The sequence below is a fragment of the Haliotis rubra genome, unplaced genomic scaffold (assembly GCF_003918875.1).
Source record: "Haliotis rubra isolate DU_JTF1 unplaced genomic scaffold, ASM391887v1 Scf53, whole genome shotgun sequence".
NCBI lineage: Eukaryota > Metazoa > Mollusca > Gastropoda > Lepetellida > Haliotidae > Haliotis > Haliotis rubra.
In genome coordinates this window covers 1,489,140-1,515,743 of record NW_025767224.1, presented here as the reverse complement: position 1 = coordinate 1,515,743, position 26,604 = coordinate 1,489,140, and the positions used below count along the sequence as shown (strand labels likewise).

General features: G+C 40.7%; 1 protein-coding gene across 1 annotated transcript; it reads left to right on the top strand.

Annotated features, from left to right (window-relative positions):
• The first annotated feature begins 163 nt into the window (after positions 1-163).
• LOC124252934 (sodium/glucose cotransporter 4-like) lies at positions 164-26,446 on the top strand. Its single transcript, XM_046686614.1, has 16 exons — positions 164-311; positions 4,270-4,370; positions 4,717-4,788; positions 6,389-6,493; positions 7,152-7,211; positions 7,836-7,940; positions 8,609-8,714; positions 10,028-10,108; positions 10,645-10,859; positions 10,975-11,110; positions 16,371-16,478; positions 16,838-16,988; positions 21,466-21,634; positions 22,501-22,734; positions 22,935-23,151; positions 24,923-26,446. The coding sequence occupies exons 2-16, from the start codon at positions 4,281-4,283 to the stop codon at positions 25,225-25,227; spliced, it is 2,154 nt and encodes a 717-aa protein (XP_046542570.1). The 5' UTR covers positions 164-311; positions 4,270-4,280; the 3' UTR covers positions 25,228-26,446.
• Positions 26,447-26,604: the final 158 nt, after the last annotated feature.

Below are 26,604 nucleotides of genomic sequence, written 5' to 3'. Positions count from 1 at the left end.
AAAGATTGTTTTTGAGATGACTCCCGACTCGAAATGCATCACAGTACAATACATCATGATGTTTTTCCTGTCGGGGGGTCATCTCAAATTTTAATATATTTTAAAAAAATCTTTAATCCTCGCAAAGACACGAGGGCCTTAGGCCTACCCCGCTCAGCCACCGCGGGTCGAACTGACGTACGCAGATCTACTTGCCGCTCCCTTTGACAGGGGCTGCTGGTCGTCCTGCACCGCCCCTCTCGTTCATACCTGTGTGACAAGACACCGGGGGGAGATCCCGACAACAGATCAGCGAACAGGTCACGGAGCAGGTATGTAGTTAACGCAAACTTTATCATGCAGTCTTAGGTGATTGTCATCCTGTAAATATAACAAGTTTCTACACATTGTCGTCAACGAGTCCTGATCGGTCTGCACTGATGGCGATGGGCGGGGCTTAAAAGCAGATATAATAGCTCAACTTGTTCTAGGTTGATTAGTTTGAGCATTGAGGTATCAGGATTAATATTCCATTATGCACAGATAATCACGTTGTTTATACTACAGTTTCAGAAGCGCGTTTTTACCGTTTGTTTACATATAGTTTGATGCCTTGTATTAGTGTTGCCTACACATTTGTATGGCTGAAATACATTGTTTCGCTAAGTCGTACTCACATTTCTCTATCTCCCAAAACTGCCTTAGTATCCCTTAGGTTTCTTTGCCTAAGTCTCTATTGCTACAGCTCTTTATGAACAAGTTGCACTTTGCAAATATTCCATTGCCATATTTCTGTCAGGTCAAATTCAGTCATTTCATTGTGCAACACCCGTAAACATTCACAAACTGGGTCAAGTTCGACACAGCGACATGCAGCCGTATGCCGTGCCTGTAGCAGTGTAGACACGCTACATACACTACTTTAACGGCATGTCTGCATGGAGAGTATTCAAGGGGAACGAGAGTTGGGGTGTTGAGCCTGTCACTGTACCAGCCACACTATTACTGGGTGATTTACATGCTGGGAGTTTCACGGTCGTGGACGGGGGTATGCCAATATAAAGGAGGGAGGGAGTATTGACGTGATTTTTAAAATATATATATTTTTTTTATCTGTAATAGACACTATGCATATTTCATATTTATGCGCTAATGAACTCACGATGGACCGACATATTTCGTGCACAAATTCAGGCAGATCAGTCACTTTCATAATTTCCTATATATCACGGTAGCACTAAGCTATCATGGACAGTAGCATATGTACAGTCGCACATAGTGAAGACAATCCAGCAATTATTACTCTCCATGTTTTATGTTCAAAGATCTTTATTATGCATGAAGGCCACCGGCCCATATACATATAACATATGTACAATCAAAATATATTGGAAACATGATGTAAACCAATTAAGAGTTTAACAAAGTCTGTCTCTTTTTATAAGCAGTATATATGAATTTGCATAGATTTAATAATGCTTCATTTGAAGAAGAAGTTAGCAGGTTTTTGAATATAAATATATTTCGAATCCGGTTGTAAATATGTGGAAAATAATAGAATCTTTCTTCAGAATAATATTTGCATACTAAATGAAAATGGAATTCATCCTCTATGCCGAGTTTACAGACAGGACATGTGCGTAGAGATACATCAATATTTAACCATCTTCCTTCATTTATTTTTAATCGTAATATGCCTGCTCGGAATTTTATAAGAATATTATGTTCATTGTGTGTAAATACTGTATGTAATGATATACTGAAGTAGACTTGGTGTACCAGTGTTCTGGATGCATCTTTACTGTTGCCTGGCACATCTGTTGTGGTACCTTGGTTCTGAAAGTGTTATACACTCGCCACCCTTGTACTATACCCGTGGGGAGTTTCCATTGTAACGCATATGCTTGCTTGTATGGGGAATGTATTCCTCTCTGTGCGGAAACTGGGTAATGTAAACAATTGGAAATATGTAGATTTGGTCAATATTTATAAAGCCGATATAGACCAAACATTATAGCTTTTATACTACCCTAAGACCTACAACGCCGAAATATAACATATCAAATATCACATTAGCTTGAAAACATACCAAGGGGTATTTCAAAACTGACACAATTTTTTCTAATATTTATGTATTACCCGTCCACCTCCGGTACATTAAATTCATACACCTGTTCTTACATTAGACGGAGACATATTACCGTGACCTTTCACTGTCAACATTGCCTCAACGACAAGCACAGTCAAGGGGTCACAGTGAGGATAGTGTCTCCTTCAGAGGTGTTATAGTTGTAGTATCGAACAGGTAGGAGATTTGTTTGGATAGGTGTTTGATATTAACCCATTTCAGTGGGTTCAGCATATTTTGCATTTGACCCCAATACATTAATTATCGCTGGCAGCAAAATATACCTCCTAGAAATACAATATCTACTGTAGAGGTGGCCGGATTAAACAGCAGCAAGTGGAGTTTTCAGAATACATTAATTGTACTATATAGAGAGTACAGTAGAGGTATTTCGCCGTGGTTGTTTACTTGAGCCACAGGTTTGATCGTTCGAGAAACTTCTGAACGCGTTTACAAACAAACAAAACTCGTTCAAGGGAAACCTTTGAGTATCCCTTGGAATTAGCTTATACCAACATGCATTCCTAAAGCTTGTTTAATGGTCCCGTTTGTGAATTGTACATCACTACAATAATTCACCACTCATGGTATTCAGTGATATATGACATTAATATGAAACCTGTACAAAGCTGCATTGTATGTATTCGTAATGTCTCATCACACATACAGCTGCATTGTTTCGCTTTCATCACCCATACAGTGATACATAGATAATCTCACCCAAGTGTCTACTGATATCAATTATATCAACACAAGTTGATAAAGTTACAAATATCCGAGGCTTGCCGAGGATATTTTATTTTTATAAACAAGTGTTGATATAATTGATATCGGAAGACACGAGGGTGAATTCTATTTATCATCCAAAATCACTCTTCATTAGTTTTCAATGAAACATGTACATTTCTTAACACTGTACTGCCATTAGACTTGCAGAGCAGCGATGTCATAGCATTGTGACGTCATCAAGTTCATGACGTCATAGCATTGTCAGGGCATTGTACAAAATCTACTGTCAAAACGATATCTCCTAGGAGATATCGTTTGACCTCACACAAGCGATATCTCCTGTGGAACACAGTTTTGGATGATAAACTGAATATCGCATCAATAATGCATCACCTGTATATATGTAGTAAAATATCGTATATCTAAACATCTATCGTGTAAACATCTCATCACAAACACAGTTAACCACTGTAATGCATACATACTAACATTTGTATAGCGCCGATATCCAGCTCAGCTGCTCAAAGGTCTAATGTCTAACGTCCTAACGTCAAAGGCCTAACGTCTCATCATCAAAGAGTAACGTATAGTCTTGGTATACATCATGGTATATCTTCTTAACATCCCATCATCTGTATAGTGCCTCATTGTATATATAATATCTCGCACTAGGCTGTTGTGTTTGGGCGTTTGCATCAAACATGCTGCTGGTGTGTTTCAGCGCCCTTGTTTTTCGCTGTTATTATAATGTTTCATTTCACTCAAACACAACGAATATTGAATCAGTTGCTTCACTGCATGTTCCAACATGTCGTTTAAAGTGTCCATTAAGCACACACAAAGTTGCATTTACCTTAGAGTATGCATGACCTCACCACGTGTAAGTCTATATATGACTATCAAATTTTAGAGTGTTCCTATACTTTTTGTTTGTAGTATATATTCATCAGTAACCCCAATATCCCCTGTACGCTAATATATTGTATATCGTCTTAATGTCTCATAACCTAGGTAGTTTTGCCGCAATGTCATCCCCTCTACAGCCAAACTATTTATTTGGTGTAGCATTCCATCACCTATGTACTTGTCAATTGTATGTCAATACAAAATGTCATCATTTGTACGTTTCAACATGTAGATGGTATACCACTGTAATATCTCACCATCTATACACGTAAGACAACATACATCACTGACTAATCATGCTTTATTGCATAATATATCGTTCTAATATCTCACCATTCATACAACTAATACAATATACAATATGTACTAATAATGCAATCATACATTATATATTGCTGTATTATCTTAATAGTCACACAGTGCGATAACAAACTATATATCACAGGACACATCTGTCATACTATATAGCATATCTCATCATGAGTGTTATTACATATATCTTGACGTTTTCTGTTTGTTATTTGCAGATACATCAACAATGGCATACAACAGTGAGTCGAGACTGACGTCGGCCGACGTCGGCGTCGTCATTGGTTACTTCGTCCTTGTTATCGGTGTGGGCATCTTTGTAAGTTCCAATTATCATAAATGATCATTCCATGTCTGAACTGACCGTTCCTGCATGTGCCTGTGAAAAGACACGCGTCTCAGTAACACGTCAAATAATCAAGCAATTATAAAGCATAGTTAGTAAATGGAAGATAGTATAGTGCAGTACAGATGCAACATAGTACACTACCGTGCATTACGACCCAGTACAGTACAGTATGTTATAGTAGGATACACTATATTGAAGTACATAATTGTATAGTAAAGTATAAGTTAAGTACAGTATAATATAGTGCAATCTAACATAGCATATGATCATTCCTCGTAACATCAGCCATATGGCTTTAGATTCTGATTCCTTCCAGGCGATGTACCGTGCCAAGAGGAACACAGTCAGTGGCTACTTTCTGGCAGGGAGGTCAATGTCTTTTCTACCGGTAAGCTGGTATAGCGTTGTTGGTCCATATTGTTTGTACCTTTTAAGTTGTGTATAGCGTTGTTGGTCCATATTGTTTGTACCTTTTAAGTTGTGTATAGCGTTGTTGGTCCATATTGTTTTTACCTTTTAAGTTGTGTATAGCATGGTTGGTCCATATTGTTTGTACCTTGTAAGTTGTGTATAGCATGGTTGGTCAATATTGTTTTTACTTTTTACTTTTTAAGTTGTGTATAGCATGGTTGGTCAATATTGTTTGTACCTTTTAAGTTGTGTATAGCATGGTTGGTCCATATTGTTTGTACCTTTTAAGTTGTGTATAGCGTTGTTGGTCCATATTGTTTGTACCTTTTAAGTTGTGTATAGCGTTGTTGGTCCGATATTGTTTGTACCTTTTAAGTTGTGTATAGCATGGTTGGTCAATATTGTTTTTACTTTTTAAGTTGTGCATAGCATGGTTGGTCCATATTGTTTCTGCCGGTAAGCTGGTATAGCGTTGTTGGTCCATATTGTTTGTACCTTTTAAGTTGTGTATAGCGTTGTTGGTCCATATTGTTTCTGCCGGTAAGCTGGTATAGCGTTCTTGGTCCATATTGTTTGTACCTTTTAAGTTGTGTATAGCATGGTTGTGTATAGCGTTGTTGGTCCATATTGTTTGTACCTTTTAAGTTGTGTATAGCGTTGTTGGTATTGTTTCTGCCGGTAAGCTGGTATAGCGTTGTTGGTCCATATTGTTTGTACCTTTTAAGTTGTGTATAGCATGGTTTCTCCATATTGTTTCTGCCGGTAAGCTGGTATAGCGTTGTTGGTCCATATTGTTTTTACCTTTTAAGTTGTGTATAGCGTTGTTGGTCCATATTGTTTGTACCTTTTAAGTTGTGTATAGCATGGTTGGTCAATATTGTTTTTACTTTTTAAGTTGTGTATAGCATGGTTGGTCCATATTGTTTCTGCCGGTAAGCTGGTATAGTTGGTCCCATATTGTATACCTGGTTTAAGTTTTGCCGGTAAGCTGGTATGCGTTTTTGGTCCATATTGTTTGTACCTTTTAAGTTGTGTATAGCGTTGTTGGTCCATATTGTTTTGCCGGTAGCTGGTATAGCGTTTTTTTAAGTTGTGTATAGCATGGTTGGTCCATTGTTTGTAAGCGTTGTTAAGTTGTGTATAGCGTTGTTGGTCCATATTGTTTGTACCTTTTAAGTTGTGTATAGCGTTGTTGGTCCATATTGTTTTGTATAGCGCTGTTGTCCATATTGTTTGTACCTTGTAATTTGTGTATAGCATGGTTGGTCAATATTGTTTTTACTTTTTAAGTTGTGTATAGCATGGTTGGTCCATGTGGATTGTACATTTTAAGTTGTGTATAGCGTTTTTGATCCATATTGTTTGTACCTTCTATGTTGTGTATAGCGTTGTTGGTCCTTATTCGGCTGTGGTTGTTGTCACGACTTGTGATTCGTCAATGGAACATCAGTCCATCTATTCATATAATTGTTTGCACTATTTGGTCCTTTATGTCAAATTGAATCTTTATCAGCAGATAATGGAGACTGGTTACTGCCTGACGTTGACGACTTCTATACATAGTGCTATGGTTTCAGATCGGAGCCTCCCTGTTTGTCAGCAACATTGGCACCGAGCACTTCATCGGCCTCGCAGGCTCTGGAGCCGGAAATGGTATCAGTGTTGGGGCGTGGGAGCTTAACGTGAGTACCCAGAGACACAGAGGCTGCATCTTCTGGACTGTGTGGTACATACACCATTGAACAGCAAGTCATTGACATATTAATATGCTTTTCTGTAATAATTATTGTAGATTACACTATATTTATAATGAAAAGCTAATCGTATAAAACAATTGCAGTGCTACAATTGTTGTAAATCCCTGAAATTAAGCTTCGGCTCCAATCGCCATTCTCTTGCACAATGTGATTGTGGGCTAAGATAGTTTGTAACTAGAAATGCGCTATGCTAGTGGGCCCTGCTGTCCACGGTATTTTGTCTGCTCTGGTACTGACTTCATATCAGAGTTAGTGAGTGAGTGAGTGAGTATGTTCCATCTGTGAGTGAATGAGAGACCAATATTACGGCGGGGGAGACCAGAAATGAGCACGATTTTGCACAAGGTACAATTTTTGTGAAGCTCATTTCTGGTCTCCACAAAAAAATTTACCTTTGTGCAAAATCGAACCCAAGTCCTCATCGTGACGACCGAATGCTTTAACCGGTGGCTACACCGAAGCCTCCATTTCACCTTGAGATACACACGGGATAGGAATCACGATGCTTTTTCAGTAAGTTACTGCCTTTATGTACAGTAGACCACACTCACTCACTCATTCCCTCACTCACTCTTCCACACAGGCCCTGATGCTTCTACAGCTCCTTGGGTGGATCTTCGTACCCGTGTATATTGCATGTGGGGTAAGTGGAGGTGCTAGTCACAGACCAAGAACGAAGGTTCTATTAGTTGTAAGGAGATCATTATAACCTATTGATTTATAGAATTACCAGAGAATGTATCTGCATCACGTGCAACGTATGTAAGGCTTTCTGTATTTGTTCTTTTCCAACATCCTGCTTTCCCTGAATTTTCCAGTGTGAAATGATATAAAGTTGTGTAAGCTCAATTATCCAGCTGATGTGGATATACTCTGACTTGATAACAAATACTGTTATCACACAAATACTGTTATCACACTAATACTGTTATCATTGCAAACTCGCAAAAAACAGGCCAAGGTGGCCCTTCTCCATGTCCATTAAATCATAAAAAGTGACCGAAGCAAAATTAATCATAATCTAATTTACACACAATTAGTCAAAACACTCGTACTCAAAAATTTTTTTAATTTTAAGAGTTATTTATTTCGCCCGCCAGCTAGCGGGTGTTGGAGATGAGAAACACATAAAACTTACTGATGGTCTTACCACCTTTTCTATTTCCAGTTTGCAATGAAACTTAATTAATATACCCTGTCCAATCTAGATTTTTGGCTTGCAAAATGTCTACAACGTCCACTAAACCCCTCTGTCTCTTCTGTACAGACCTACACCATGCCCGAGTATCTCTCCAAGAGATTTGGGGGAACCAGGATGAGAGTGTACTTCGCCTTTCTCTCCCTCATCCTCTACATCTTCACGAAATGCTCTGTAAGTACCGTGTTCAAGGTTATTAACATACAGACTACTGTGCAGCATTGGCTTAATAAGCTTGCCTCTATCATTAGGCTGCTGGTACATCTTCACAAGGTTCCATGCTGAGCGAAAAGCGGTTAGAGAAAATGCATTGAGTTAAGAGAGTGAGTGAAGAAAATATAGAATGAATCAAGAGAATATGTTTAATGCTGCAATATTCCACAATGTATATAATGAGGTCTGGATCAGACAATCCAGTGATTGACATCATGAGCATCCATCCACGCAACTGGGATACGATAACATGCATCGACCAAGTCAGTGCGGTTTGACCTCCCAATGCCGTTAGTTGCCTCTTATCAGAAGCATGGGTTTCTGAAGACCAGGGCCTCCTTTCACAAAGCACCAAGGTGATCGTAAGTCACTAAGGTAACCTTAGTGCAATGTTAAAGAATGGGAGTTAAGGTTAACCTTAGTAAAGGTTGCTTCCTGAAAAGAGCCCCAGATCCTCACGGGTCAAAAGATGAAATAAAGTGAAGAGAAAGTGGAGTAAGTTTATGGAGTGAGTACAGAGGCCATCTATTTACTACAGAATACATAAGTCGAAGGTTTGAACCAAGGCAGTAATGTACATACAGGCACACACAGCTTTAGCGTCTCAATCCGTTACGTGTGTGTTGCAGGGGGACCTGTTCACCGGTGCCCTCTTCATACAGCAGTCTCTCAAGTGGGACCTGTACCTGAGTATCGTGCTTCTGGTTCTCATCACAGCTGTCCTCACAATTACAGGTAACTACACCGTGTGTTGTCAGCATACACAGAAGACCTACGTGCATGGGTCTCTGGGTCATGACGTCTTTGAGCGGCATTTTTAGAAGTTTGAGAGTTGAACAACTTCTCTATTCAGGTGATGCGACGTTTCGATACAAGAATCTGTTTCGAAACTACACCTGTTTGACAACGATACAAGAATCTGTATCGAAACTATATCTGTTTGACAACGATACAAGAATCTGTATCGAAACTATATCTGCTTGACAACGATACAAGAATCTGTATCGAAACTATATCTGCTTGACAATGATACAAGAACGTAACATATGTTATATTTGGGATTGCACTTTCTTAGTAAAGTACAGATTGTAGTACTTTTGTTGGGTTGAGTCCCATCTGGGATTCGAACCCACACCCTCAGAGTGGATGGCGATGGGACTCAACCCCACAAAAGTACTAGAATCTGTACTTTACTAAGAATGTGCAATCCCAAATATAACATATGTTACATTTGTCCACTTTCTAAATGGCATTGTGTATTTCAACGATACAAGAATCTGTATCGAAACGTCTCATCACCTGAATAAAGAAGTTGTTCATCCATAAAGTGGATCGTGTTTACCACTGTGGGTATGGTGACACATGGTCAAGTATTGACCAGGACATCCCCAGTGTGTACTGTTATATAACAGTCAGTACCTGCAGTGGACAGTCTTGACCACCTTAGTGTTTTTATAGTTATTACCATCGGCAAACTGAAGGTAAACTGTACTTAACATGCTTCTCTTCCCATCTTCTCGAAGTGGCACTTCAGAACCTGGTATGACGAAGACGAACACGTATTATGATAAGACAACTTCTTTATTGCAATGGATGCAAAATTTCGGTGTAGCTATAGATGCTAACACCGTTATCAAGATAAAACATGTTCATCTTCTTTCCGTCATGTGTGAACACGTGAACATGTACATGTATTGACTCAGTGATTTGACTCAGCATTCTCCTGCTAAAAGGGTACATTTTGTAGCCTTAACGTTACTACAAACAATAAGGAAATTGAAGTCTTGAAATAGAAGTGATACAAATATTGGGGAATTTATAGATGTCAGTTGGTAAAAAGGGAAACACGACTTACGGAGTATGTCCTTACAATTTTGATCAGGCGATATGGGGTGAGAATGTATTCTGAAACGTCGTGTTCCTCGCATTGCATGATTTGACATCCCTACATTGACACTTTAATTAGGACGTTGTCAGTAACAGCTTCATGTCTACATGATACATGATGTTGCGACAATATGCGATGATAATCATGTACTTGTCAACAGGTGGTCTGACGGCTGTAATCTACACAGACACGCTGCAGGCGATTCTCATGCTGACGGGAGCAGTGTATCTCACTGGAGTAGGTAAGACTCGGGTGCCAGTGAATGTTGGATATTGTACGAGCGCTTCACCTATATCTGAGCAACAGCAAGACGTCTTGACGAGAGAGTGTGTTTGTGTATTGACTTTCATGCATCTTCAAATAATATTTCAGCTATATCACAACGTATCACCAGATTGGTATATTGGTGGAAAGGCCTTATGGAAGGAGGTGTTACACATCTCCGAGTATATGATATGAATGTTAGACAACAACGCCAGTCGAACATTGGGCGTAAAGGACAACAAAGAGACGAAAAATACTCGAATCGAGCACATGAGCAATGACAAAGATATCGCAAAACACAAGATAAACCGTAAGCGAACTTACTAATGATGTTAATCGAATGATTCTAGGATTCCAATCTAGGACTTGGGCACAGCTTCTGGTCACCTGTTATACAGTTGGTGTACGTTAACTTCTTTTGAAGTCCAGTGTCATCTATCATCAAGTAGTCGTATCTGTCTCTCAGTCTGTTTTAAACGTGAAACATACAAAAGTAATTGTTATATATTGCAGGGTTTAATGAGATCGGTGGCTTTAGTGGACTATTGGAAAAGTACCCCCAGGCCGTGCCAAGGAACGCCAGCTCCATCGTCCCCGGGACGACGTGTCACCACCCCGACAAGCAGGCGTTCAGGATGCTGCGGGAGGTGGACGACGACTACATGCCGTGGCTCGGATTCCTGCTCGGACAGACCCCGGGTTCCATCTGGTACTGGTGCACTGACCAGGTGGGTCACAGGACACTGAAATGATCATCCATTGATTATGTTGGTATAGTGACAACGTTAAGTTTCCAACCATACACGGTGTGTTCAATTCTTTCTTCATGTCGTGTTTTCTCAGGTCATCGTGCAACGTGCACTGGCCGCGAAGAGTGTCTCCCATGCCCAAGGGGCTACCCTGATGGCCGGCTTCATCAAAATCCTCCCCATGTTCATCATGGTCATGCCAGGCATGGTTAGCAGGATCCTGTATCCAGGTACGTGAAATACAGGTGTACCAAGTATACAACTATGTGGAATACAGGTGTAAAATGCTATGTAGATTACAGGTGTACCAAGTGCGCACACCTATGTGGCATACAGGTGTACCAGGTGTAAACTTCTATGTAGATTACAGGGCCTTTATTCTCGAAACGTTCGTAGCTCTAAGAATTCTTAACTTTGATCGTAGCCAATATGTTAAGAATGGGCTTAAGAAGTTCGTAGGGCTATGAACGTTTTGAGAATAGCTAGCCAGGTGTACGAAGTGCGCACACCTATGTGGACCAGGTTACCAGGCAGGTGTACACAGCTATATGGAATACAAGTGTCCAAACAGACACAGCTGTGCTGAATACATGTTTACCAAGTGTAGTCAGCTATGTAGAATAAGGTGTACACTGCAAAGTGGAATATAGGTGTGAGGGGTGTACCTAGGAACGCTGGATAGATGTTTCTGTTTCTTTGTTGTTTGAGGCGTCACCCAGCAATATTCTGGTTTGATATAAAACAAGTCATAATATGTTACCTCCATGTGTTACTCGCGTCTGAACGGCTTAAATACTGTGAAGCCATTCGATACTGTGATGCTTGAAAAGGGCAAGTTTACACGAAAATTAACCTTTTTGTCTTGCACATTTTCATCATAAAACGTGTTTGTCAAGTAGTTTTATAGACAAAACAGTACAAATATCAGAAGTAACTAATTTATTTTTTGCGTTATATCGATTCAAATTTTCCACATTTACCGAGTGTTCTATGTCCACAGTAAACACACCATGGCTTATGTCCCTTGGAAATGACGTCATTGGTGCCAAACCGATAAACGAATGACGTTGTTAGACACATTTCACGTGATGCAGGTATAGGTGTGGTTCTAGTGTCTCGATGCGCAGGCTACTGTTTTAATCCAGCTGTTGCCTGGCCGTCAGCTGGCTATGTGGTCAGTTCCACACTGTGATGACGTTGCAGTTGTATACAAAAACGTATACATTGTACAAACAGTGTTACCACGTAACCAAATACTACAACATTCAACCTGAGTCGGTCGTCATTCAACAGTATCGTTTTTCACAAAAACTAAAACGTTTATGCACTACACCTAGCTTGCCATCAGTGAATGTTTGTTACTTAATTCCTACATAAATCCACTCTTCCTACCTATCGATACCATAATTATCCAAATACATCACGAAGATAAATGAAGTGGCAGTTTTTAATTCTGTTTGAAATTCGTTTTTCTATGACACCATTTCTATGACGCCCATTGTAAGGCAAATATACTGAAAATTACATGCATCGTAAATCTGGCCAGTTTGGACAGATTACGAAATCCCCATTCACTGTGTTTTGCGTAATTTATAGTATTGACCAGATGTCTTAATTCAAATGTCAAATTTTGCTGGGAGAATTGAATTTAAGAGACAAAAAACAACAACACCAAAAACCCGTATCATTGTGATCATCGGTATTTGTTGTTGTTTGATCGAATCACCAATGCTCGTTCTGAAACATTGTCGATTCAACAGAGAATCGCTGAGAATGTTTTTAAAATACGCACAGTTAACGTCAAAGTGAATTTTCAGCCATATTGCAGAGTGTTTATAAAATCACGTCATACGTACACTTACACGAATCCCGGAATTCCTCATACAGTTCAAAATAATATGACAAATGGCCTTCCACTACCAAGTGTTTCAGTAAAAACTAACGAAATATATCAGATGCCGCGCTGGGAAAGGACCACTTGTTTGTAATGTAAACAAAGTCAATCTCAGATTTCACTCTGTGTATCTGTTCGCCTACTTTTGTTGCATACACTTGCTCATTAGTTTTATACCATGCACGGGAATGGTATAGTAGCAAGCGGTAGTTAAATAAAATAGGTGTATTCCAATGATTTCCGAGATTCATCACAACATATTATAGTTTCTGAAAGCGTGACGCCATGATTGACGCAAACTCACGAACACCCAAGATGGAAATTCTCCTCCCTTGGTCACAATGAAAACAAAAGGAAAATAACAACCAGCAGATTGTCAGAATGTTTCGGACTACTTACATGTCACATTTATGTATATACGTTGCTTGAAACAACGAAATTTTCCCTCGAAAAATCCGGTGTACTCGTGTCAGTGAACACGCCATTTTTTGCTTAAGAAATGAGCTCTGTCCTCGTGCTTTAACTATAATAGTTCAGGGCAAAAAGTGTGTTTTATTACACTATACATGGTGGTAGGGCGAAGTGTATTTCTTTTCTAAGATGCCAAATTTAATACTTTCTAAAGATAATTAAGAGATTAACCTACTGTGTGGGAAAATCAGAGGTATATAACGAAATTATAATAGCTCTAAATTTCATTTAAAACCGAACGCGTAGCGTGAGGTTTTAAATGAGTAATTAGAGCTATTATAATTTCGTTATATACTCTCTGATTTTCCCACACAGGGTTTTATCTCCATTCTACCATGACTATTTTATGAACAATTTCAGGTGGAATTCTTTCTTTGGTTATGAGTCAATACTCGCATTCCAATCTCAAGTGGCATCGCCCGAAACGGGTGATTGGTGGCAGACCGTCAATAACTAACAAACTCCAGATTCAGTAATAACAAATCACGGTTTGTTTTTTCAATGCATTAATCATCGATCATTAACTGATAAGTTGGAAAACATATATCAAATAAGTTTAAAAAGCTTGGTTCACATTTGAAAATTCGACCGTAGACCCTTTCCCCACCAGAATAATGGCAGCAAATGTTTACATTTACGTGCAAATTTGAAAAGATGCGACAGGAGAGCCTCTGACAGTTTGCGCAGGGTTAACCTGATTGTATGACTGAGATAGTCTTTGATATCTAATTACTGGTACTGGTACAAAATTTAAGAGTAGAGGCGCTTTTGCTGTAACGAGAAGTCCGTGTTGTACCGAATTTAGATACTGTTGAATTTTGCGCCCTGTCAACTTGACGATTTCACGCACCTCTACGTCTGCGTGCGACAGCTGTGGTGACCCTTACACACTCATGTGTGTACTTTGTGCTCAAATTCGATTCTACGGATATTATTTTTTACATTTTGGAAAGTGTTTTGTGACCTAGTGGCTTCAAAGTGTAGTGAATTCAAATTGAATCGGATTCGCTGGCATGTTCGCGAGGCTGTTGACAAAGAGCCAGATTTGTGGTGATATTTCCGAAAGGATGGAACAGGACATGAGGGTGTACCTCTGGCATAAACACGGTAAGGTAATTAATTATACTTTAATAGACTACTTTAGATCAAGCAGTGTAATGGATAAGAGGGATCAAGCTAAATAACCTTTTCAACGATATTATACTTTTAGAAAAATATGTTGGGCTAAGCAGAACGGTTTGCAGATTCTGTAATTACTACCGCTAAATTTGAAACAAGTACAAATTTCAAAATATCATTTTGTTTGAACTGATAACCCAACTGTTTATTTATGTGGACGGAAGGGATTCAAATTTCTTCGGCGTTCGATGTTAATGCATCCTCCGTTACCGGATCAAGATCAGTAGCGATATCGTTGACGAAAGCTGATAATAAATTTAACACGGAAATTATGTAGCAGTCTATTGCTGGATCTATTCTGACATAACATAGAATCAACGTAAACATATTTGTTCTTGCTGATTTTTATTCGGAAAGCAGACGATGTTTTGATCTTGTTCGACTGAGTATTTGTTTCCATGCTTTCGAAGTACTTTTGTATGTATAAACACCTATTGCTGTGATTTACGCAAGTATTGAGTCGAGCCCGTCATCGCTAAATCCATCTTTAAAGACATATGTGTAATTTCAGGACAGCAAGATCGCCGTAATTTATCGATGCATCGGTAGGTTGTTTGGTGTCCGCCATGTTGGGTGGGCAGACAAAAATAGTGCATTACCGTAAACCATGTATAATTGCGCACGGAAAATCAGAGACCAAGTATAACGTGATTATAAACCTCTGAATGACTTTAATTAACCAATCACAATCCAGTGTTTACTGAAGTCATGGTAGAATTACGATTAATTTAAGGCAGAAAACAAACGACGGTGTCGGTGACCTAAAGTAAGAATTCTCGCACAGGGCTAACTGGCGCGCTGTTCTATTGATGTGTCTGCCACCTACGTTAAGAGGTGAAAGAACGTTACCAGAAAAAACAAATGATAACAGTTTGATGACGGTTTACGTTCGGATTAAATATCTTCTCTGAATTATTTTAATTACATCTGTCATTAACGTAAACCATATGGGGCAATATGAACGTTGCATTTCTACTACCAGCGTAAGTTTAGATCAGTACATCCAGAGGAAGTTGAGTGGTAAAGCTTACATTCCACAATTGCATTGTGGAATGTAAACATTACGAACGTTACCGTGTCGCTTCTGAAAACTTGTGAGTCGAAATGACACATTTTAACCGTCGTAAAACATAAACGTATTGTTTCCACCAGTGATGTTAGCTGCGTGAAGCAACAGCAAACCAAGAAACTGGATGCAATGGTGTAGCTTACTGTAGGAGGCCGTACGAGGCGATGACAACTGACATGCATCGTGACGTCGCTTACATTGTGACGTAATGTAAAATGGTTCGATTACGAGGGGGCACACTAGAGAATGGCGCAGTGACGGGAAAACGTCATTCAATTGTTACGTCATCAAAAACTATACCTTAATTGTCTGATAATGTATTTTTTTTCGATTGTTCTAACCGCTAGGGATCTTAGAATTCTCAATAGTGATGCCATACGTAGTTACACATTGTTACACATATTTGGTATTTTCATCGAGGTGAGGTTATGAATGAAAATACACACGATCAATCTGTCCTGCTGATTACATTTTCAGTTCTTATGCTTCTTTCGTATTTTCACAAACTTTTCTCACGTGATAAATTTCAGTATTATTATCTTTTGATTTGGGACTAGACAGGAGACCAGTCTAAAATCAAGTGGCACCAAAATTACGTCATAATCAAAGGGCGGTAACTCTGACCTGTTTAGCTCGGCATTTAGGGCCGCATAAACATAATGGCATAACATTTCAGCACTTATTTTGAGGGTTATACTGTCATTGTAAGAAAAATGAGTGTATAATTTCAAACAGTGATATTAAATAATTAAAATATTTCAGTTTGGTTCACATAAGAATAAATGTGATTTTATCGTGTACACTTCCCCTTTAATGTACTAAATTGATCGTTCATAGATACTAGTGCACTGACATGAATTTACCCATGTGTCCACAGACGAGGTAGCCTGCACCAATCCCGACTTCTGTATGGAGGTGTGTCAGAGCAAGGCTGGGTGTACAAACATCGCCTTCCCTCGACTCGTCCTGGGTCTCATGCCAGACGGTAAGTTGGAGTGCTGTAAAGTAATATTTGTTAAACTCTCAGGTGTCAAAATCCTGTTGAGTTATTTCCTCGTGTTACACCCGGAGTTCAAGAGTAACTGAAAGAAAAAATGATGTCATAACCGGTTATGTTGTGCATCATTCAGGATATAACATAAATGTGTGACAATGTGTCTATGATTGCCCTGATTCCTCCTGAGTTTGATTCGTGCTTGTTAATGTCCAAAGCTGTTAATGCCCAAGAACTTCATGACTTCAAACACACATCCCACCCCCAACCCCATAAATCTGACACAGCTTGATAAAAGGAAATACTGTCCGAAGAGCGGGTAAACCTCCTACATGTTGTCCTACATGCAGGTGCCCGCGGCCTCATGATGGCGGTGATGGTGGCAGCTTTAATGAGTGACCTTGACTCCATCTTCAACAGCGCTAGTACTCTCTTCACCATCGACATATGGAAGAGGTTCCGACAGAGGGCGTCAGTTACGGAACTCATGATAGTCGGGCGGTATGTTGGTTCTTATACTCGTCAAGCTTAGAACTATTGGGATAAAGTATCCAATAACTACACATACCGTCCTGTCTTATGGCTCATTGGTGTGGACTGTGCAACGTGGAGCAAGGAGTAATAGTAGTGTATGGTGAGACATGTAGGTGTATAGTGATGTAGGGGGTTGATAGTGATGCATGGGGTTGATAGTGATGTATGGGTGTTGATAGTGATGCATGGGGTTGATAGTGATGTATGGGGTTGATCGTGATGCATGGGGTTGATAGTGATGTATGGGGTTGATAGTGATGCCTGGGTGTTGATCGTCATGTATGGGTGTTGATCGCGATGCATGTGGTTGATAGTGATGCATGGGGTTGATCGTGATGTATGGGTGTTGATAGTGATGTATGAGTGTTGATAGTGATGCATGGGGTTGATAGTGATGTATGGGGTTGATAGTGATGCATGGGGTTGATAGTGATGTATGGGGTTGATAGTGATGCATGGGGTTGATAGTGATGCATGGGGTTGATAGTGATGAATGGGGTTGATAGTGATGCATGGGGTTGATAGTGATGTATGGGGTTGATAGTGATGCATGGGCTTTGACCGTGATGTATGGGTGTTGATAGTGATGCCTGGGCGTTGACCGTGATGTATGGGTGTTGATAGTGATGCATGTGGTTGATAGTGATGCATGGGGTTGATAGTGATGTATGGGGTTGATAGTGATGCATGGGTGTTGATAGTGATGAATGGGATTGATGGTGATGCATGGGGTTGATAGTGATGCATGGGCTTGACCGTGATGTATGGGTGTTAATAGTGATGCATGGGGTTGATAGTGATACATGAGGTTGATAGTGATGTATGGGGTTGATAGTGATGCATGGGGTTGATAGTGATGTTTGGTGTCGATAGTGATGCGTAAGAGGGAGTTGATGGTGACATATATGGGGTTGATAGTGATGCATGGGGTTCATAGTGATGTATATAGGGTTCATAGTGATGAATGGGGTTGATAATAGTGATGCATGGGGTTGATAGTGATGTATAGGGTTGATAGTGATGCATGGGGTTGATAGTGATGTATGGTGTCGATAGTGATGCGTGGGAGTTGATAGTGATGTATGGGGTTGATAGTGATGCATGGGGTTGATAGTGATGCATAGGGTTGATAGTGATGCATGTGGTTGAAAGTGATGCATGGGGTTGTTAGTGATGCATTAGGGTTGATAGTGATGCATGTGGTTGATCGTGATGCATGGGGTTGATTGTGATGTATGGTGTTGATAGTGATGCGTAGGAGTTGATAGTGGTGCATGGGGTTGATAGTGATGCATGGGGTTGATCCTGATGTATTAAAAATTGTTGATGGTGATGCATGGGTGTTGATAGTGATGCATGGGGTTGATAGTGATATATAGGGTTGATAGTGATGCATGGGGTTGATAGTGATGCATGGGGTTGATAGTGGTGCATAGGGTTGATAATGATGCATGGGGTTGATCCTGATGTATAGGTGTTCATGGTGATGCATGGGTGTTGATAGGGACATATGGAAGAGGTTCCGACAGAAGGGCGTCACTTACGGAACTCATGATAGTCGGGCGGTATGTTGGTTCTTATACTCGTCAAGCTTAGAACTATTGGGATAAAGTATCAAATAACTACACATACCGTCCTGTCTTATGGCTCATTGGTGAGGACTGTGGAGCAAGGAGTAATAGTAGTGTATGGTGAGACATGTAGGTGTATAGTGATGTATGGGGTTGATAGTGATGTATGGGGTTGATAGTGATGCATGGGGTTGATAGTGATGCCTGGGTGTTGATCGTGATGCATGTGGTTGATAGTGATGCATGGGGTTGATCGTGATGTATGGGTGTTGATAGTGATGCCTGGGTGTTGATCGTGATGTATGGGTGTTGATCGTGATGCATGTGGTTGATAGTGATGCATGGGGTTGATCGTGATGTATGGGTGTTGATAGTGATGTTTGGGGTTGATAGTGATGCCTGGGCGTTGACCGTGATGTATGGAGTGTTGATAGTGATGCATGTGGTTGATAGTGATGCATAGGGGTTGATAGTGATGCATGGGGTTGACCGTGATGTATGGGTGTTAATAGTGATGCATTGGTTTGATAGTGATACATGAGGTTGATAGTGATGTATGGGGTTGATAGTGATGCATAGGGTTGATAGTGATGTATGGTGTTGATAGTGATGCATGGGATTAATAGTGATGTATGGTGTTGATAGTGATGCATTAGGAGTTGATAGTGATGTATTGGGTTCATAGTGATGCATGGGGTTGATAGTGATGTATAGGGTTGATAGTGATATATGGGGTTGATAGTGCTGCATGGGGTTGATAGTGATGCATGGGGTTTATCGTGATGTATGGGTGTTGATAGTGATGCCTGGGTGTTGATCGTGATGTATGGGTGTTGATCGTGATGCATGTGGTTGATAGTGATGCATGTGGTTGATAGTGATGTATGGGTGTTGATAGTGATGTATGGGGTTGATAGTGATGCCTGGGCGTTGACCATGATGTATGGGTGTTGATAGTGATGCATGTGGTTGATAGTGATGCATGGGGTTGATAGTGATACATGGGGTTGATAGTGATGTATGGGGTTGATAGTGATGCATGGGGTTGATAGTGATGTATGGGTGTTGATGGTGATGCATGGGGTTGATAGTGATGCATGGGGTTGATAGTGATGCATGAGGTTGATAGTGATGTATGGGGTTGATAGTGATGCATGGGGTTGATAGTGATGTATGGGGTTGATAGTGATGAATGGGGTTGATAGTGATGTATGGGGTTGATAGTGATGCGTGGGAGTTGATAGTGATGTATGGGGTTGATAGTGATGCATGGGGTTGATAGTGATGTATGGGGTTGATAGTGATGAATGGGGTTGATAGTGATGCATGGGGTTGATAGTGATGCATGGGGTTGTTAGTGATGCATGGGGTTGATAGTGATGCATGGGGTTGATAGTGATGCCTGGGTGTTGATCGTGATGTATGGGTGTTGATAGTGATGCATGTGGTTGATAGTGATGCATGGGGTTGATAGTGATGTATGGTGTTGATAGTGATGTATGGGGTTGATAGTGATGTATGGGGTTGATAGTGATGCATGGGGTTGATAGTGATGCATGGGGTTGATCGTGATGTATGGGTGTTGATGGTGATGCATGGGTGTTGATAGTGATGTATGGTGTTGATAGTGATGCGTGGGAGTTGATAGTGATGTATGGGGTTGATAGTGATGTATGGTGTTGATAGTGATGCGTAAGGAGTTGATAGTGGTGCATGGGGTTGATAGTAATGCATGGGGTTGATCCTGATGTATGGGTGTTGATAGTGATGCATGGGTGTTGATAGTGATGCATGGGGTTGATAGTGATATATGGGGTTGATAGTGATGCATGGGGTTGATAGTGATGCAAGGGGTTGATAGTGGTGCATGGGGTTGATAGTGATGCATGGGGTTGATCCTGATGTATGGGTGTTCATGGTGATGCATGGGTGTTGATAGGGACATATGGAAGAGGTTCCGACAGAGGGCGTCACTTACGGAACTCATGATAGTCGGGCGGTATGTTGGTTCTTATACTCGTCAAGCTTAGAATTATTGGGATAAAGTATCCGATAACACATACCGTCCTGTCTTATGGCTCATTGGTGAGGACTGTCGAGCAAGGAGTAATAGTAGTGTATGGTGAGACATGTAGGTGTATAGTGATGTATGGGGTTGATAGTGATGTATGGGGTTGATAGTGATGCATGGGGTTGATAGTGATGCCTGGGTGTTGATCGTGATGCATGTGGTTGATAGTGATGCATGGGTTGATCGTGATGTATGGGTGTTGATAGTGATGTATGGGTGTTGATAGTGATGCATGTGGTTGATCGTGATGTATGGGTGTTGATAGTGATGTATGGGGTTGATAGTGATGCATGGGGTTGATAGTGATGCATGGGGTTGATAGTGATGCATGGGGTTGATCGTGATGTATGGGTGTTGATAGTGATGTATGGGTGTTGATAGTGATGCATGGGGTTGATAGTGATGCATGGGTGTTGATAGTGATGCATGGGGTTGATAGTGATGCATGGGGTTGATGGTGATGCATGGGGTTGATAGTGATGCATGGGGTTGATAGTGATGCATGGGGTTTAATGTAACGCATGGGGTTTATTGTGACGCATGGTGAGCCGTTGTGGTTTATGGTGGTACCTAGTTGTGCATGGGATCGGATAGTGCCGCAAGAGCACATGGAGTGCATGTTGGGTTATAGGTTCTAAGAGTGCCCATAAATACGATTTTGAGTATTGGCTATTTTCGTGGTCTTCATACAGTTGTTTCCTTAAGTCTTGATTTGAAAAAGAAACATAATATCTCTCTGTAGTGTATGTTGTATTACATGGATGTGAATAATGTCCCAATTATTGGCCTATGGTGACGCTAGGGTGTTTATCGTGGTGATGGTGGGCGTGTCTATCGCGTGGGTCCCTGTCATCAAAGAGAGCCAGGGTGGCCAGGTGTTCATCTACATCCAGGAGATCACCAACTACATCGCCCCACCGTTTACAGCAGTCTTCCTGCTTGCCATCCTCGTACCCAGGGTCAACGAGAAGGTTTGTCCGAGCTCATAAAGTCATACAAGCGAATCTTAATACAAGCTTTTATGATTAACACATTGTGACCGCGCTTCTTTCAAACAAAACCCCATGCTGTTTGTCCTCCCAATGCTTTGTCCTACATGCTGCTATAATGTCATACCCACCTGGAGAACCTGCTATAATGTCATACCCACCTGGAGAACCTGCTATAATGTCATACCCACCTGGAGAACCTGCTAATGTTGTATTGCCCATCGTATAATCATGCCGTGTGCTTCCACCCTGTAACACTGACGAGCTTCTGATATGCCTGTGTGGAACGAGGTCCGGACATCCTCAGTGTTAGGTCTTGAGATTGTGTGACCTGATCTTAGGGGTGGTACTTGTCCCAGTCGTATAACCCGAAGTTGTATTTACAGTAATCTACGTTTGTTACCAACACGCTTAATACGAACTGACGGATATAACGAACTGCATTTTGCGTCACTCGCTATTATGTTTAGCCAGAATGCGTATATTAGTGGTCCCTTCGAGTTCGAGATAACCGTAGTTTACTGCATTGACCTCAGATCCATGTGTGTCTTCCTGGTTGTTATTTCCGTGGTGTTTATAGCTCTGTTTTCACATCTCCACTGGTCACACTTTACTGTTTCGTGTTGCATTTCCTGAACGATGAACGTGGGCTGCCGGTTTCAACAATAGGGTCCATTACAGAATGTCATTTGGTACCCGCCTTTTCTAATTTAATTATATTAGGTGTTTCGGGAGCTGTAACACTCATTGTATTTGTCAAATCTTATATACTTTTAGACACCTGTTTTTCAGTTTGAATATATACTGTATATATTTGAAGAAGCTCTGATGTTACTGTTTTATTTTAGGGCGCCTTCTGGTCTCTAATGGTGGCTTTTGTAATTGGCATGGTGCGTCTGTTCGTGGTGATGGTGTACCAGTTTGAAGGGGAGACCTACTGCGGGGCCAAGAACACTGGCTATCAGCTGCCTGGCATCGTGAAGAACTTCCACTACATGTACTTCTCACTCTTCATCACACTCGTCACCGCAGCCCTCGCCATCGTCATCAGCCTCTGCACCGAAAAACCAGACGATAAATATGTACGTTTGTTTTCAAATTCATGCTCGAGTGGGTATATTTGCAGAAGAAGATTGTCAGAAGATTTAAATCTTCATTTTCTGAAAACTGTAGTGCAATTTGTTAGTTTTGCATTTTCAAAGTAATAAGACAAAGAGTACCACGTTATCTTTTGACCGATATTTATAAATGCACATCACATATCATATTTTTTTGCCTGCAGTTAATTCGAACCACATACTGGACACGTCATGATCCACGGAAACCGGATGTCCTTGACATTGAGCTGAGCAGAGGTCAAGGTAAAAAGGCAGAGCAAGTTGAAAAGGCAGGGGTAGACAATCCGGCTGTAGAGATGAACGATGTAGAGGTCAAGGTCGCCGATGGAGACGAGAAAAAAGTGTTCAGATCACCGGATTTGACCGAAACACCGACAGAACGTGAGTGACTTTAGCCTCTCCACCACACCCATATCGCGACAGGCCATAACAACATTGGGTTGACTCTGATGGCATATCAAACCCGGGTTGTTTATGTGATGAGCGAATGCTTTCATCATTATCTCTGCACATCTCGTCTTCGTATAGGTTCGTCCGATCAGGTGACAACATCCAGGCCATCCTCAGTGTGAGATGATTTAACCTCTTTGTAGAATGACCAAAGTTGAATCACAGAACAAAATGCGTTCATAACGTAAACTTATTATCAAAATGTGTATTTATATGAACTTAGGTTTAAAAATGAGGCAAGTAACTCTAAACAACGCATTTTCACAGAGGATCTGCATGACCATTCTACACCATTTGTCTAAGTATTGTCTGATCACGTGATGTCTGATCTTCTTGTCGATGTGTAAAATGAAACATTTTTATCAACACTGATGCTACTACACCGAGAAATTTAATTACTTTAGTATCTACCTATGTGATCCACGTAATTTAATCTAATCACGAATAATAAAGATCAAAGGTAAAAATGTAGATTAGGATCGATTCCGTGGAATATGGATTGTTACAGTGAAGTATTTGAAATATCCATTTCGTAGCATTTTTAATATTTTCGTTGACTGAAGTATTATCAGATATCGGTGTGAAACGATTCACAGCGGTTTCCAAACTAGGCAGGTCTTCAGCGGCTCTCGGACACGGGTCAATTAATGACCCGACTACATGTATAAAGCGACACGAAGCCATTGAGATCAAGTCCTTGCTACAGTGTCCTTGACATATTACAAAGTTCTTAATTTGTCCATCAGGTGACTGCTGTAACTGTTTCAGGTTTTGGTGTACCTGACAAGGGTTTGGTGTATTACAGACCAACAAAAATGATCTTTACATCTTAGATTCAACGTTGTTCTGTCACACATTTCCTCCATCTTGAATCGAAATAGGCATTCTTGTTGTTGTGTATACAAATAAACTGAAGTGTGGTTTTGGCATATTGAAGTCGAAGACGAAATGACTATTTCGTGTCCTGTCATATTAATTATATATACACAGTGGTCGGTAAGGTAGCCCTATTGGTCAAAGCGTTCACCATTCACGTGGAAGGTCCAGGTTCGATTCTCATCAAGTGTTCAGACGAGTTCTGGCGTACCCTGTCGCATAAGTTGCTGGAATTAAACCATACACCTGGAGTAAAACCATGCATACACATTGACTATCGATAGACACCTTCAATAGTCCGTTAGTCCGAGACAAGTGACAATCCAAACGGACTAAATATTCCTCCAAAATCTAGTTTGACGTAACCACTAACCTCCAGATTAGGACCGCCTCCGTGGTGTAGTGGTTAGAGCGTCCGCCCGGAGTGCGGAAGGTCACGGGTTCGATCCCCGACCGCGTCATACCAAAAGACGTTAAAATATGGGACTTGTTGGTCCCTGCCTGGCGCTCGGCATTAACGGGTACAACAAGGACTGGTCGGCTCGGAGTCAGTATAATGTGTCTGAGTGGGGTATTCATGCTTCACTGCGGCATGGTATCTCAGTGGGCTAGCACTATAAAACCAGCTTCAGTCTGGGCTAGTACAAGCAGCCTCACACACACATACACACGCATGCACGTCGTCATATGAGCGAAATATTCTCAAGCACGACGTTAAACCCAATTCCACCACCTCCAGATTTGACCGTTGGTGTGTATCCTGTTACCCATCAAGCCAACTTATGACGTTTACTGTGTTCATTGTTTCCTATTTTACGATATCTAGAATCTCCTGGCGTCGGGCGTCGCATTTTCAACTACCTGTGCGGGGTCGGCAGCATCGACGAAGATGAATCAAAAACCCAAGCAATGATGGACCATCTGGAGGACATGGCCAGTTTGAAGCAGAACAAGTGGGTTAAAATCGGGCTGACCGTTGGCCTCTGTACTATCATGGGGATAGGGATTGCCTTGTACATATTCTGGTCACTGTACCAGTTTGACACGCCCCCGTTTTATCCAGAGGGCGCTGCTTCTCTTCTTCCTGGAGACTATAATTCGTCTATGACAACAATGAATGTTACAGTGTAATATACACTCGGTTTGACGACAGATTTCATATGTATATCTTCGAGTATCCAGAGATTTGGGGCACCTGAGGTATAGATGCTTCGGCGCCGTCATTCGCTGTGCACAGTTGCCTCCCCTGGGCCCACCAGAATACTGTGATCGTTGGTTTCTTGGTTTGTTGTAATCGTCTAAGGCCTGCATCACTTTGGGATTTCTCCGAATTCAGCTGACACAGGAATATATAACAGGAAAACTGTTTAAAAAGCGGCGTTTAACGTAACCCTTGTACTCACTCATTCACTCTCTCGAAACTGACGTCGCCATTTTTATTTCTCTCATTACTCTCGTTCGCTTCCCTTATGATTGCAATTTGATTCGACTTCTTTTTTTACTTTAATTAGAATGTCAATCCGACTCAGAAACGAAGCTATTATAGTCTCAAATAGGATCCTTTATCAAAATAGAATGGAAATAAAATATACTGGAGGATCGAGGGTGTCGTATTCATGTTTCAAATAGTTATGTGGAAGACCGTTCATACGGAGAGTTTATATTGATTTTATTACTGTCGTATGTGGTGATGATTTGGTTGTCGTGGCATGTATTTCATCATGTACATTTGTTAACATCTGGACATTTGATGATTAGTTCTCTTATCTCAACACGTGGGTACAATGTTGCCATGACAACAGCAAAGGTGGCAATAACCTTCATGACATGTAATATCACAAAAGATGTGACACTTGATGAACTCCCGCACCTGCCATTGAGCCCTTTATGAGGTAACATTTGAGACAAGCAACCATAGCATTTCAAAACATAATAAGCAGTAAACTTACAATCATTAAGCCTATTACCTTTTCTACATGGTATTATGAATCCAATATAGAATATTAATCCTGAAAACATTTCTTCTACCCTCTATCGTTTAACTGTGTTTTGGGGTATGAATGAACTACAAGCGATCGCTTCCTGGCGTCCAGTTTGTTTATCAACAAGGCGATTCAATTCATCATCGGAATATATATAAAACAGCACTACCAATTAGTCAAAAGAGAACTGAAGAATGTAAATAGAAAACTGAAAAGTAATTTGTTGTTTCAGTGGTTTAACAAATTTAGGATTTCGTATCAATGTAGTATAATAAACTTTTTTAGGTTGAGGATATTCTTTCTTGTGCAACTTTTGTATCAATACCAAATGCCCTCCTGAAGAAGGTCACTGAAATAAAGAGGAAACTGTTTCAAATTACATCGTTTCGTTTTTCTTACGGCTGGACGTGTTTACACCTACATGTACACACCTCACCGTAGACACCTACACGTACACACCTCGCCGTAGACACCTACACGTACACACCTCACCGTAGACAACTACACGTACACACCTCACCGTAGA

Excerpts from the sequence above, each read along its gene's own strand:
- LOC124252934 (XM_046686614.1), top strand. The coding sequence starts at position 4,281 with ATGGCATACAACAGTGAGTCGAGACTGACGTCGGCCGACGTCGGCGTC. Across the intron at positions 4,371-4,716 it reads TTATCGGTGTGGGCATCTTT|GCGATGTACCGTGCCAAGAG; the intron begins GTAAGTTCCAAT and ends GATTCCTTCCAG. Across the intron at positions 21,635-22,500 it reads TACCCAGGGTCAACGAGAAG|GGCGCCTTCTGGTCTCTAAT; the intron begins GTTTGTCCGAGC and ends GTTTTATTTTAG.